At 55.4% G+C, this 12,988-nt stretch overlaps 6 protein-coding genes across 6 annotated transcripts; 2 read left to right on the forward strand and 4 right to left on the reverse strand.

The window, feature by feature from the left end:
- Window positions 1-3: 3 nt before the first annotated feature.
- Window positions 4-363, forward strand: MFIFM68171_06673 (uncharacterized protein; the record flags this gene model as incomplete). Its single annotated transcript, XM_071062093.1, has 1 exon — window positions 4-363. The coding sequence occupies one exon, from the start codon at window positions 4-6 to the stop codon at window positions 361-363; it is 360 nt and encodes a 119-aa protein (XP_070918194.1).
- A 2,409-nt stretch (window positions 364-2,772) lies between these two features.
- On the forward strand, window positions 2,773-4,836 carry MFIFM68171_06674 (uncharacterized protein; the record flags this gene model as incomplete). Its single annotated transcript, XM_071062094.1, has 1 exon — window positions 2,773-4,836. One exon carries the CDS (start codon window positions 2,773-2,775, stop codon window positions 4,834-4,836), a length of 2,064 nt encoding a protein of 687 aa, XP_070918195.1.
- Window positions 4,837-5,428: 592 nt separating this feature from the next.
- MFIFM68171_06675 (uncharacterized protein) lies at window positions 5,429-5,803 on the reverse strand (the record flags this gene model as incomplete). Its single annotated transcript, XM_071062095.1, has 1 exon — window positions 5,429-5,803. The coding sequence occupies one exon, from the start codon at window positions 5,801-5,803 to the stop codon at window positions 5,429-5,431; it is 375 nt and encodes a 124-aa protein (XP_070918196.1).
- Window positions 5,804-7,111: 1,308 nt separating this feature from the next.
- On the reverse strand, window positions 7,112-8,252 carry MFIFM68171_06676 (uncharacterized protein; the record flags this gene model as incomplete). The annotated part of the gene is made up of 3 exons (XM_071062096.1): window positions 7,112-7,693; window positions 7,782-7,899; window positions 7,954-8,252. 3 exons carry the CDS (start codon window positions 8,250-8,252, stop codon window positions 7,112-7,114), a joined length of 999 nt encoding a protein of 332 aa, XP_070918197.1.
- A 460-nt stretch (window positions 8,253-8,712) lies between these two features.
- Window positions 8,713-10,844, reverse strand: MFIFM68171_06677 (uncharacterized protein; the record flags this gene model as incomplete). The annotated part of the gene is made up of 4 exons (XM_071062097.1): window positions 8,713-9,246; window positions 9,304-10,282; window positions 10,347-10,738; window positions 10,809-10,844. The coding sequence occupies 4 exons, from the start codon at window positions 10,842-10,844 to the stop codon at window positions 8,713-8,715; spliced, it is 1,941 nt and encodes a 646-aa protein (XP_070918198.1).
- Window positions 10,845-11,618: 774 nt separating this feature from the next.
- MFIFM68171_06678 (uncharacterized protein) lies at window positions 11,619-12,619 on the reverse strand (the record flags this gene model as incomplete). Its single annotated transcript, XM_071062098.1, has 2 exons — window positions 11,619-11,953; window positions 12,010-12,619. 2 exons carry the CDS (start codon window positions 12,617-12,619, stop codon window positions 11,619-11,621), a joined length of 945 nt encoding a protein of 314 aa, XP_070918199.1.
- Between the last annotated feature and the right edge of the window lie 369 nt (window positions 12,620-12,988).

Below are 12,988 nucleotides of genomic sequence, written 5' to 3' on the forward strand. Positions count from 1 at the left end.
TACATGAGACTCGACAAGCTTGCCAAACGAGATGGCGTCGGCAAGCGCGCCGCCGTCAGCGTCAAGATGTATTATGATAAGGCAACACGATCCAACGTAGCCATCCTCGACACCAACCGTGCCTGCGGAGATTTCAGTTCCTACAAGAACGAGTACGTCCCGACCAACATCGCCAAGCAGGTCGAGCTATGCTTCAATAACAAGCAGTATCTGTTTCTGGCAACCAGGGGCCTCGACACCATCTGCACCCAAACACCTGGAGCGCCGTTGCCATACTGCGAACACAATCAGTGGAGCGCGCTGCCCGGGCTTGACCGTGTGAAGTCCTTTGGTATCACCTACCAGGACATCATGAAAGCGTGAGTTTCCCACACACAGTCCCTGGCTACGTTGGGTCTTCTATTCTGAATCCCGGTACACTAACGTTGTCTCCTTGTCAAACAGAGCGTTGACGACTTGGAAAAACAACGGCAAGAAGAACGGGGCCGAGTTCAACCCTGACAGCCCAGGCTCCGTAACTTTTTTTGATTCAAATGACTCGGATACGGACAAGTTGGTGGAACTAGGTTTGGTCAGACTCCCTGTCTGCAAGCTCTCTGAAACGAACTTCAACTGGGGACGCAACAATGGCGACTTCTTTCCTTGTTAGGTTTGAATGGACGACCCCAAAGAAAAAAGGAGCTAAGAAAAGATAGGGTAGGCCCACCGTCAAGACTTTAACGTTTTCGGGTTTTAGTTTCCTAAAGTCAATAATTTATTCCGCCTCTTCTCTAGTAACCTAGTAACTGCCCTCTTACTACCTTACTTACCCATTCGCGTGACCGTTAGTCGAATCCGACCTTGATGATTTCTACATGTCGTTCGGCCTCCGGTTTAGGAGCTGCTTGATGTCAATAGTACTCTTCTCTATAAAAACTTTGAGTGTTTGAGTGAATATAAGCATTTACGATTTCCGTTGTTGGATGTGGTCCTAACCCGTCCGAGTTGTGCCTGGGCTGTTCGCTACCTCTGGCTTTAAATGTCTATTTATCAAAGTAGTCTGTAAAACACAGTTATAACCGCTGACGCAGATATTCACCGCGGGGTTACGACTGTAACGTAAGATGTTCCAGCTCGGAAACGAGGAAAGGTCAGATAGCGGTACCTGAGATTATGACATGTCCCGTCCACGGGTTGCCTGCCGGTCCTGTCGTATCTATGCATTAATCAACAGCGACTAAGAGGATGAGGGTAATGCAGACGATGATAGAGTCGATGATGGCCCCCAATCGGAAATTGGAGGAAGATTGGGAGGGGCTGATGGCTGGAGCTGTGCTGTTACCTTGGCTCGGGCTGACCACTGCCGTTGGTATGTTTCCTCAGCACACAGATTCTAGATCCCATGAAGAGGAACTTGAAGGTTAGAGTGAAGAAAAAGTATAAGATACCGCTTCGATGAGTATTGTGTATGCGCAAAAGGACGAAGGATGCCAGAGGTTTGGCAGTTTGTCAATGGCCGATGCCTGTTCTTCCAACCTGGTTATCCGGCTAGGTACCTTACCCAGCTACAGGCTGTCGTCCGGGACAGGGACAAACAACCGGGCCTCATCCTTGCAAAAGCGCCAAGTAATTAAAACTGGCCATGGAGAAGCAATAAAGTAACCCCTGGCAAGAATTGGGGCACATGTTCCTTTAGGTTATTCTCGTGCTCCTCAAGTTTACGAGGGACTGTGCGTTCAATTGCCGGGCTGGGTGCGGTGATCTGCATATCACCTTTGTTATTCTTTGCAAAAAGCCTCCCGGTCACTCGCAGGGCAAGCTTGTCATGGTGGATGGACCCCGGGCAACCGGGTGTCGGCGAGAGATAGTAGTGTAGCATTGATTCTAGAAGCTCGCGATAGCTTCGACAAGGCTTCGACCGGGGTCCCGTCCACACTAACCCTAATGGCCCCTTGGCTGCGTCTCTTGGGCCCGTCTCGAGGACGAGCGCAGCCCGTGCGCCATGGGTGCCCTGTTATGTGTGGGTTTGCAAAAAACACCCCCGGCCAATCCTCATTGATTCTGCTGGAAAAGCTGGAGTCTCATGGGATCATTGGCTGAATGTTTAAACCGGCTACGGCGCTGAAGTTAGTTGGTCCTCTCGACGTAAAGCCCGCTCTTCTCGCCACCGATGGTCTGACAACCGGTGATGTGGCACATAAGGTACAGCACACTCCACTACGCTAGTAGTACGTGTACAGTACCAGGTAAATGGGCCCCCTGTTGAACACACCGGGTTCGGGAATCCAACCCCTGTCGTTATGCGTTTTCGTTAATTTTGCATTCCTTAACACCAGACCAAAGCCCGGCGGTAAGGGACACAGCAGCGGGACCTGTACAAGTACACTGCTCACTGCTAGGTAGAAGTACTAGCATCATGATACGACGGCATTCCTTTTCACACATATTTTCCCTCCTAACCGTCGTGATTCCGCGTCGTTTGAAACGAGGCGACCCGTACCAGACGAACATTGCCTTCGCTTTTGCCGCCGTGTCGGTTCTGAGAACCGTCCTCGTGTGACGGCTCCAGGGTTGTAGTGGAATAGGTAATTACAGGACATCCTTGGAAGGGCCCCACTGGGCTTACAGGGGCATCCGAATGGCACCTCTCGCGCAACCCCGGTAACGGTGCATTCAATTTGGTCCCAGCTTCCCAAAGTCCACATATGGCCCAAACCAATCGCAACACGGCACCGACTTTCTGTCAGACTGGAACATCCGAACCTTCGCTCTCTCTCCCTCTCTTACACCAACATGGGCCGGCCATGTACTGCTGCAGAGATTTGGCAACGTGACTTCATGCGTCACGCGCTGGCCCGGATGTATCTGTACACCACGCTCAGCATAGAAGACATCAGCAAGATTCTTACCATCGTGGCCCAAAACCGTATCGGGAGCCATCTCTCGTCAGGGACGAGATCAACCTCGGCGCAGCTGAAGGAGCTCCTTGCAGAAAAGGACACGAGGCTCAATCCACACAAGCTCAGACCTCAGTCAGACGAGGATGCTCGGGAACGGGCTACTTGCTGGCGCTCCCTGAAGAGATATCGCAAGGAGAAAGCCTTTCAACGACACCACCGAGGCGCCATCGGGCGCAGCACCGTCCACGACGCTTACCAGGCTCCGCACTGCCATTACGAGACCACAACCGACGATGACACGAGTCATCACGTTGCGCAAACGCCCGATATGCAACATGTGCTGCTTTCCTGGGTGCAGCATGCTCTGCCCGATCTCCCCGAGAAGCGGTGCGCCGAAATCAGGAGTCTCTTAAGCTGGCGCTCTAGTCAGAGCTCAACCATCTCCCGGGCCTCATCAACTCGCAGTTACCGCGGACAGACCGGGTCTCAAACGAAGACGCCCCACGCCAACAACGGGGAAGCGTTTCCAATGTCCCAGAACATCGATTCCTATCACAACCTAGCCCCTCTGGTTGAGAAAACGCTGGCAGTCGACTGGCCGGAGATCGCGCCTTGGACAGACCTATCGGCTCGTGCCGATGGAACATCCTGGACAGAAGACGTACCGTGCCCGGCAGAACAAGCCGTACCAGCAAGCACCACTCTGTACCACAGCATCATAGGCAAGCTGTGTTGTTCGAATCGACGCGACTGTCTCCATCGGAAGGTGTTTGCGACTATCCTGGGCCGCGACCCTACCGACGGGTTGGCGACCCCACAACTCACCCAGAACGACTTCTCGCCCGAGCACGGAAGAGACATGTTTGGCGACACAATTCTGCATATTGCCGCGCGCTGGGCGTCTGTGGATCTGTTTAGGGCGCTGCATCTTCAGGCCGACCCACGTGCCATGAATCTGAGGAACGTGGATGGCGATACCTTTATGCATGTTCTCGGGCCCCTCTGGATCGACACGCAGCCGAAGGCCTTGCTTGAGATTCTCATGGCCTCCTGTGATCAGGGATTCAACTTTCTCGCCCGCAATCTGGACGGGAAGACTTTTTTCTCCACCTTATTACCTCCCGCATTTGCAAAGACTGACACTACCCAACTCCATGACCTGACGAATAGCTTGCAATATCTCCTTCTCCAGACGCCCAGCCACATCTTGACCCCATCACTCCTCGCATATGCGCCAGAGTCACAGCCAGGAACCGTAGCAGACTACCTGGAGAACCTCCTCCGCTCCCACGCCAACACCACCACCGATCCCCGCACCCAAATCTTTGCGTTGTCAGTCTCGCGGCTCTTCAGCGACAAAGTCCGGGCGGCCGACACGTACCAATTAACACCCCCAATATCAGCGCCCAACCCCCTTCACCAGCACCTCCAGCGTCTCCAGCATCTCGAGCACCTCTCCCTCATGCCTTGGGACGCCCCCCCACCGGGCGACGTCTTCCGGGAGCTCTTGGACGGCGGCGCGGACCCCAACGAATACGACAGGTACAGCTCCATCTCGATGCCCTGCACGGCGGCGGTGCTGCACCACGTCAGCCTGGGCCACCTGAGCGAGGGGGACGGCGTCGCGCTCGTCGAGCTCCTGCACCGGCACGGCGCCGACCTCGGCCTCGTCACCAGCGACGGCGACACTCCGCTGCACCTGGCTATCCGCCTGGGCCTGCCCGATGCCGTCGCGACGCTCGTCCGTCTCGGTGCCGACCCCATGGCCTTCAACGCCGCCGGCAAGAGCGCCCTGTGCTACCCGCTCGTGCAGGAGGCGCTGCTGCGCGAGAGGAGCACCGACAGTCGCCGCCACGCCCGTGCCCACAGGGTCCTCGTCAGCATGGTGGACGCGGCGGCGAAGCTGGGCTTGCCGAGGCCGCATAACTTCCTCCGCGCGCAAGAGGCCTGGCAGTAAGTGGGTTGGGCTGGGGGAAAATGGAGGGAGGGTGGTTCCCCAATGCACGGAGCGAGGTCAGGACCCTCATCGTTGTGTCCCACCATACGCCCCCTCGCCAATAGGATTTTTGGGTGACATCAGAGACAGGGTTGATCGTTTACTTTTTTGTTATCCTGTGCCATACGGAGTATTAGGCTTGCAAATAACAACGAAGATGAAGAGAAGAGAGTGATGGGAGCGTGCTGGTGGAAGATGGATTTGGTCTCTCTACTTCGTCTAACCGTAGCATGGCTTTCGCGCTTTCCAGTACCACCACGTCCGGTCCACGCCACACCCTGGAAATGCCTCCGATATGTGATCGCTCCATCAAGACATTCCATCCAAACAGAGTAACCTTTGCAGACAGCAGTGTGTATTGCATAATTATCTTCCGCCTATCACCTTTAACCCAACCCCCAGCCAATTACTAAGTCCTAAGCCCCTGACTCCATCCGCTTGTAACCTGTGTTCCAAATTAAACCCAACGTCCGCTCCGTAGTCGCCAAATGGTATTGCGTGACGACAGCATTTGTCCATATTCCCCCACTCCCAATTCCCTGATCCCTTCCGCCTACCACCTCCCAAAATTGAGGAACGCCGCTTGTACCTCCACTCTCCCAGAATAGCAAGCCAGCTCGTACGGTGAGGTCCCTTGCCCATTCCGCAACGTCACATCCGCTCCTCTCGCGAAGAGGCCTTCCAGTATGTCGATGTCTCCTTCCTGGACCGCTATGTGCAGCGGTGTGTCCTCGGTCCGTGTGTTTCTGATGTCTATTGGGCTACCGGGGTCAATGAGATAGGAGACGAGAGCTCCGTTCCCAGTACGCACGGCGATGTGGATCGGCGCGTCGCCGGCAACGTTGCATTCGGTCATCGGCGCACCGTAGCGGACAAGGCACCTGCAGATGTAGGTGTTCTCGATGCGGGCGGCGATGTGGAGCGGCATGTCTCCCGGCGCCGAAGATCGTGGACGGCGAACTGCCGCGCAGATCACCGCTGTCTCACCGTTGTCGTTGCGGAGATTGAGAAACCTTGTCCATAGCTGCTGTTGGTTGGGAAAATTGGATCGACTCAATGTTCAAGCAAGGACATCTAGAATGTTAGGGAGAATCGACCGCAATTCCTGTCTGAGTTTTGATCTCATACTTGTGAATCCGATTTCAGACGCAGCATGTAAGACCGTGTTAGATGCCTCGTCCTGGGCCGCCGTCAAGACCTCTCCGTTAGAGACTCTGAAGATCTCCGCGAGTCTCGTAACCCGCATCTGGATGTCCTGGGAGATCGCCACATCTCGCTGAGTTGACGATCCCGGAGGCTTCGGTGGCGTCGATGGTGATGGGCATTGTATATAAATGCGGACGGAATGTATATATTTGTGTGGCATAAAACCTGCCCGTTGGCTCGAGAGGAGAATGAGGGCTGATTACTGACCCTCTAACAAAGTATCATGTGCTTATGAAGAGTAGTTGCCTAGGTGACGCAGTAGGTAAAAATTGTAGGATAAGCTGCCGGGGGTAGGGACGGGGAAAGTTTGTGCTATCACGGAGAACGGGACATGAGTGTCACTCCGGGGGAAGGCCTTTGATGTCGTTGCAAGTTGATTAGAGAAAGATTGCTGAACGAGAGAAGGGAAACTGCTGGGGGACGGAGGACTATATACTCATCAACCAAGCACCTTGACGGTCTCCGGCGTTCGGCAGTCTGCTCATGCGGAGACACTTGCAAATATGGGGTGATTGTCAACAACGGGCGTGACAGTGCATCGACACGTCATCGAGCCGTATCAACGTTTCAGTTGGCCGCATGGGGGGGTGGAAGACAGCTGAAGACAAGGAACGCAGTTTGAGATGAAGAAACCCGTGCCACAAATTCGCTTTCATTATCGTGGTTCCCAAGGTCCACGGGATGTATCCGAAACTGAGATGAAGCCAATTGGAAACCAAGTGTGATTGCTATGCCCGTCATTAACCGCTAGAGCATGAATTACTCAATCTCACGCGGGGGACGAACTTCGGATCGAACTACACCCTTTCAACTGTCAAAGGTTGCTTTGACAGTTGTGTGACATATTGGCTATGGATTAAATATTTCTATACCATCATCACGAGTTCATACAGTACATTTCTGCTCTGCGTGAGTCATGGGAAATGTTGATTGTACTTAGGAGGTTCATGAAGCAAAGACAGCGGCACATGCAGACAAATCACAATGCGTGATCTCCTTCGATCACATATAAAGATAAGTACCTTACTCCTTACCGAAAGGTTACCACCTTTCCAAAGGTATCCGACATTCCCCAGATCCCCTCCCTCAAACAACTCAGCTGCACAATCTGGGAGTGGTCCACGAACAAGTTCACGTCCGCCCCAAACTCCCTCACATACCAGTTAAAAACCTTCGGCTCGGCCGCCTCAAACATCACCTTCTCAGCCGGCAAGCCCTTCAGAATAGTCTGGATCACATCCGTCCTCCAATTCTTCACGTTCTCGGTGACCCCTTCGCTCTCGATCATGATCCTCTCAACTCCGCACTCCTCGATGAACCGCTTGCCCAGGTTGACCACTTTCGAGGGGTCCGAGGTACCCCCGCCGAGGGCCTCCAGCTCGGCCGCAGCGGTGTCCCCGCCGGCGCCGAACTGGATGCCGATCTCGGGCTTGGCGATCAGGCCCTCGGAGTGGACTTTATCCACCAGGCGGAGCCAGTCGTCCGGCGGGAGCGAGAGGAAGCCGCACGAGATTTCGATGACATCGAAGCCGAGCGATTTGCATTGCTTGAGGTAGCGGGGGATGGCGGTCGAGGGGTCAGATTGGGTGAGGACGTGCTCGATCCAGCCGCCCTGTTTTTCCCCGGTGTGAGCGGGAACTGTGAGCACCTATCGGTATGATGGCGAGGATAAGGTAAGCAAGCTAACGGTGGTGACATACCGTGGACACGTAAACGCCGTGCTCGTGAGCGAGCTCAATTAGCTCGCGCAGCTTGTCCTCGGGAAACAGCGAGAAGGAACCGCCTGCGAATTTCAGGCCGTCGACGTGGTGGCCCATGCTGGGGGATCTGTTAGCCAGGTGATGCGTTGACGAGGAATTGGTTCTTACTCACGTCTCTAGAACATCCTGCAGGTATCGCTTGCCCATGGCCGAGTAGTACGGCCCGCGGATCTCGGTGACGCCGACCTTCCGGGGCTTGGGAAGGCGAGCATTGTGCCGAATAAATCCGAATGCTTTCTCATCCTCGAGCATGATCTTTGGGCTGTGCTGGGACTGGCCTTGCGAGCCTTTGGCGGGCAGGGCTGGTGTAGTCGAGAGGGTTCTGAGAGCGGGATTACATGGCTTGCTGAGGGCATTGGACGAATGTCGCAATGCTGGCCGCAGCGAAGTGACAAGGCGTTGGGAGAGCATCTTGCGTCCCGGCGGTAAGCGACGGGAGTAGTACCCTTGGCGGTGAGTTCAGTGTTCCCAGGTAGTAACGCTGCACAGAGAATGCAGCGGATGGCTAATCAAGATGGCAAAGGTTAAATTCACTTGTTGCAATGGCCGTACTTAGGCTCCCGTTGTTACGGATTTATTGTTTTATCGACCCCCGGATGTGGTTGATCGGCAGTGCTCCAAAGTTGACGTCTAGTTTACGTCACAGCTGGGAATATGCGACGAACCGTGCAATCAGGGTACCGAAGAAATGGCAATAGTATTGACCCCTATCCTGTACGTAACCCCCCCGGAATCATTGGATGAATTTGAATATCTTACCTACAGGTCCCTGGCCTAAGCCAACTAATTGATTGCAGCCGATGTTTGACCAGGCCGACAATTCCCAGCAGCCATGTTTCGCCGGCCCGCCCAATCCCAGCGATCCCGGCTGTCAAAATTCCCAGGGCGTGCGTTTGAGACCTCTAAGCAATGGGCCAACGGGGCAAGCCTCTAGAAAAGGCCAATACGGCGCGACAATGGGCGCCCACTCGTCTTCGTGTTCCTTGTCTCGCGCGCCAAAGACGCGATAAGCGCGATCACCGCTTCCCTTGTCCGCACTCCGGCACACGAAGATGTTGTGCAGGCTCCACCCGTTCCTCCTGTAGGCGAAATCGCCAAAAGCGATGAGTTGTAGCGATGGAATGCCCTGCGGCCCAAAAGCCCACTCAGCAAGGCGGTGAAGCGAGGGGTTCAGGATTCCTTGTAGAACCTGATGGTCCGCGCTTTTGACCCAGGTGTCTTCATAATCCAATCCCTCGTCTTCCTCACCCCTCTCGGTCCTGTGCAGAATCATCGTCTGCCTCGCTAACCTGCTCCGTGGTAGAACCATCGCCATGGACCCATGGTTCATCTTGCTAAGGCCAGTCTGTCGAATATGCAGCACCTTGAGCGTAGACTTGGATGCATAAGGTTTCAGAAGCACCTGCTAGATATGGATCGTTGGTAAACCCGACCAACTCATCAAGCAAGACCCATTACTTACCAGGGAGCTCGCGCGGGACGGCAACCCTAGGCACTCTAGATTCAGCGTCGTAAGGGGGTTGACGGCTGGGTCGAGGTCTTGGGTTTGAAAGCCTAGATCTGGAATGCCGTGGTCGACCGAATCGTTGAGGAAGCCGGTCCCGATGGTTTGACGGAAAATCCCCGTAGAGAGCCTCGTGTGATAGACGAGCCTCTTGAGCGTGTCATTGTGTTGGGCGATGCCGCGCCAAAGGTGATCAAACCGGCTGCTGGCCGCGACGTTTACGAAGAGATGTTGAAGTCCCTTAAAACACCCCAGGAACTCGGCCAGCACGCGATACCCGTGCAGCTCGTCGGCGCACTTTACCTCGAGTGCCTTGAGCCTTATTGGCCGTCCGGAGCGTGCAAGCACCTGCAGGAACTCGTCCCAGCGAAAGCACTGTCGGAGTGTAAGTGACTCTAGCGCGCCAAAATCGATAACCTGGGTCAATTTATCCGGTCCTATAAACACGCCATCGCTCCGCCACCCGAGGTCGACTCCGGTAAGTGAGAGGATGCGAAGCGATGGGAGGATGGGGTTGGGAACCTTGTGGATGCCGCCCGGCGCGAGGATGTCGAGAAGACTCGCATCGTCCGGCGACCCTCTAAATTGCCTCTGCATTCCCTCCAACCAAGCGAGACTCTCCTGGTCTGTCCAGCCATCAGGAGACGTTGACATTCGTAGCAAATCCTGCCCATACCCGAAATCCAGCTCTAACTCCTGAAGGCCGCCACGGTTGTTTCGAATCATGTCTGAGAGAGCCGCCGGCCGCCGGGATGAGGGACTTCGCCAGGAGATGCACATGAGCCCACGGAAAGACGACACGTCTAGCGAGCTTAGGGTCTCCCCGAGAGCACCCGGACACGCCCGGCCAGTGATGAAACGGAGAGATGGGATGCGTGGTTGACTCTCGGCTAGTGCTTGTATCAGATCAGACGGGACACAAGCCCCCAGATCCCAACTATATCGTCAGCTTGGACATGGCCTCTTTGCAGGTTGGGAGGGAGTACGTGATGTGTAATTACCTGAAGCCGACCAACTGGCCTTGGCTCAAAGATCTGACAATGGACGTCGCCGCGTGGCAAAGACGGCTGAAGTGAAATGTCCTTAACTCCCCAACGCTCTCAGTTTCCGGTGAGGCAAGTTCATGATGTCTCGCGAGAGTATCAGGACACGGCACGTCGTCGTAAGAGTCTATATATAATTCGGACCGGAAGGTCAACTGAGTGGCGTGGCGAATAGCAGGCGTAGCATGCTGGAGGGCGGCGGCGCACCGCATCATGGGCTCCGAGTCCAGCCGGTGCGTTGCTTTCCCGCGGCCTAGGTCGACGCAGATGCCCTTCCATATCTTGTTTGCAAGCGCCGAGTGAAGGGGTTTGGAGACGCTTGAAAGTGACTTGACATCCTCGTACGCCAACTTCCAGCCGAGATTGATTAGCGATCAAGCGTTATGTCTCGGTCAGGGTGAGACGAAACCCACGAATGACCAACTCAAAAACTTCCTGGGGAAGCGTGTAGAACATGACGCCGGCCGGACGAACGCTTATGGGGAGAGTAGTATCCGCGCCACGGCCACGATACAATGGGAAGATTCCCTGGAGTTGTTGGTTGCTCAGGGATGTCGACGTGATAGATAATTCCAGCTAGACGGGAGGAGGTGCGGGGTACCGACGTAGACGATCCCAGGTCAGCATTCAGCGGGAGCTTAAGGTTGATTCGCTGAGTAGCCCCTGTATCCATCATTCTCGATGAAATCAAGTTACGGACGCCCTCGCAATTGACAAACCAGACTGCTGCTAGGCGCATTTTCTTCCGCTCCATCGTCGAAATCGTATCCCCCACAATCGACCAACCAAACCAGAAGAGGAAGAATCAAAGTAAGATTACATGCCTCCCCATACCCAAACCGAGCGACGGATTGTAATTTGTCCGCGTTGCTCCAGTTCAACAGTCGGCAATCGATTACAACCTCTTGGTCCTCCGATGGCTGATAAATTCCCGCCGCCACCAGTAAATAATTCAAGGCAGCTCAAGCCACGGTCTGCAACTCTCGTCGCATCCATACTCGGAGACGAGATCGATGCGTGATGCATGGAGACGCTGCGGCAACTGCTCCTCAGATACCGCTCGCGGAAGCTTCTGCAAGTGCAGTGGTGGACGGAACGGGCCTCAAACAAAGCCGCGAGTCTCAATGATGACAAAGGAGATATTATACATGTGCATAGAGTCTATGACTTTTTCTTTTCTGGTCGTCCCTTGCCGTCCTACCCGCTAAACCGGCGATTCGAACGAGGCTTTCATAGCTCATCCTTCTCGTCCTTCTCGGTCTTATCAGCTTCCTTGGTGCTGGCGGGCTTTTCCGCGTCTTCCGCCTTCTCCACCTTTTCAGTCTTGTCATTATCGCTCGCCGTCTCAGTCTTGTCAACTTTCTCGGCTTCCGTCTTTTCAACGACCTCCTCCGCATCTTCCACCGCGTTCTCACCCGGCTTCAGCTTCAGCACTTGGGCCTTGACGCGGAACTCGATGTCGCGCTTGCCCTGTCCCCTCTTGGCCCAGGTCCAGTTGATCGGGTAGGCGACAACGCCGCCATCAGCCAGCTTTGCGCTGTACTTGGATGTGTCAAGGAGGGAGTCTATGGCCGTTATCAGCGTGCAAGCTTTTGAAAACGTAGCAGCGTGGAAGCCCTACCCTCGCACCCGCTCCCCTCGGCTACCCAGAGCGGCAGCACCTCGTACAGGGCTCCCGGCGCGAATAGCGCCACTCTCCTGTCATCCTTCGCCCGCCACTCCTCGCTGACGGGCGTCTCGGCGGGGATCTTGATAGTATGCAGCGCCCTCGTCCCAGTCATCGGCCTGTTGTACACGGCAAACAGCCCCTTTCCAGGGCCGTCGGTCCTCTCCTGCTCCTCGATCCACTCCCTCACCTTGAGCGGCATCTCGTCGTACCCCATCATGAGCAAGTTGCGGTCGTAGCCGTGCGGGTCGATGCCGTCCCAGCTGCCGGGGTATTCGCGCATCGCAAACACCTGCTTGAGGGCGTCGCGGTAGGCGAGCAGGCCGCCGGGGCCGCTCTCGGACAAGTCGTCGAGGAGGTACTCCTCGGCTTTGAAGAGGCGCTCGACCTCACAGGCGGCGTCGAATTTCTTGTGGAGCGGCGACTCGAAGGGGTTGGACCACTTCCAGTTCTCCATCTTTTCGCGCTTGCCGCGGAGCCGGGGAGGGCTCTTGGGGGAGGACGGGCCGATGGCTGTGGCGGCGCCCGTGAGGAGGGCGAACGTGAGGAGGGCTTCGAACTTCATGGTGGCGGTCGGTGGCGGTCGCGTTCGGGATCGAACGGGAAAAAAAGAATGAAAAAAATACAGGTAAAGGTGAGAAGGAGATTGGTTCTTCCTCGGAGTCGTCTGTGGCACTCAACCACCGCCAAGGAGGTGGGAGGAGGAGGAAGAGGGAACTGGTTCCAACAAGAAGCTGAGCGTCAAGTCCATGGCCGCCGAGATTGACCGTCTCGGCCGATATTTAGATGGATCATGCGGCTCCAATGGCAGAAAGTGCATTGCTGTCCTCCGGAGCCGTCTTCCGAATTTCCAGATTCGATGCCGTTCCGCCAAGGGTCCCGATGGAGATGCGGGGACCATCCCCAAAGTGCGGAGCGTCTCCCAGATCTGGCT

This window comes from Madurella fahalii (genome assembly GCF_045866475.1).
Source record: "Madurella fahalii IFM 68171 DNA, scaffold_3, whole genome shotgun sequence".
Taxonomy (NCBI): domain Eukaryota; kingdom Fungi; phylum Ascomycota; class Sordariomycetes; order Sordariales; genus Madurella; species Madurella fahalii.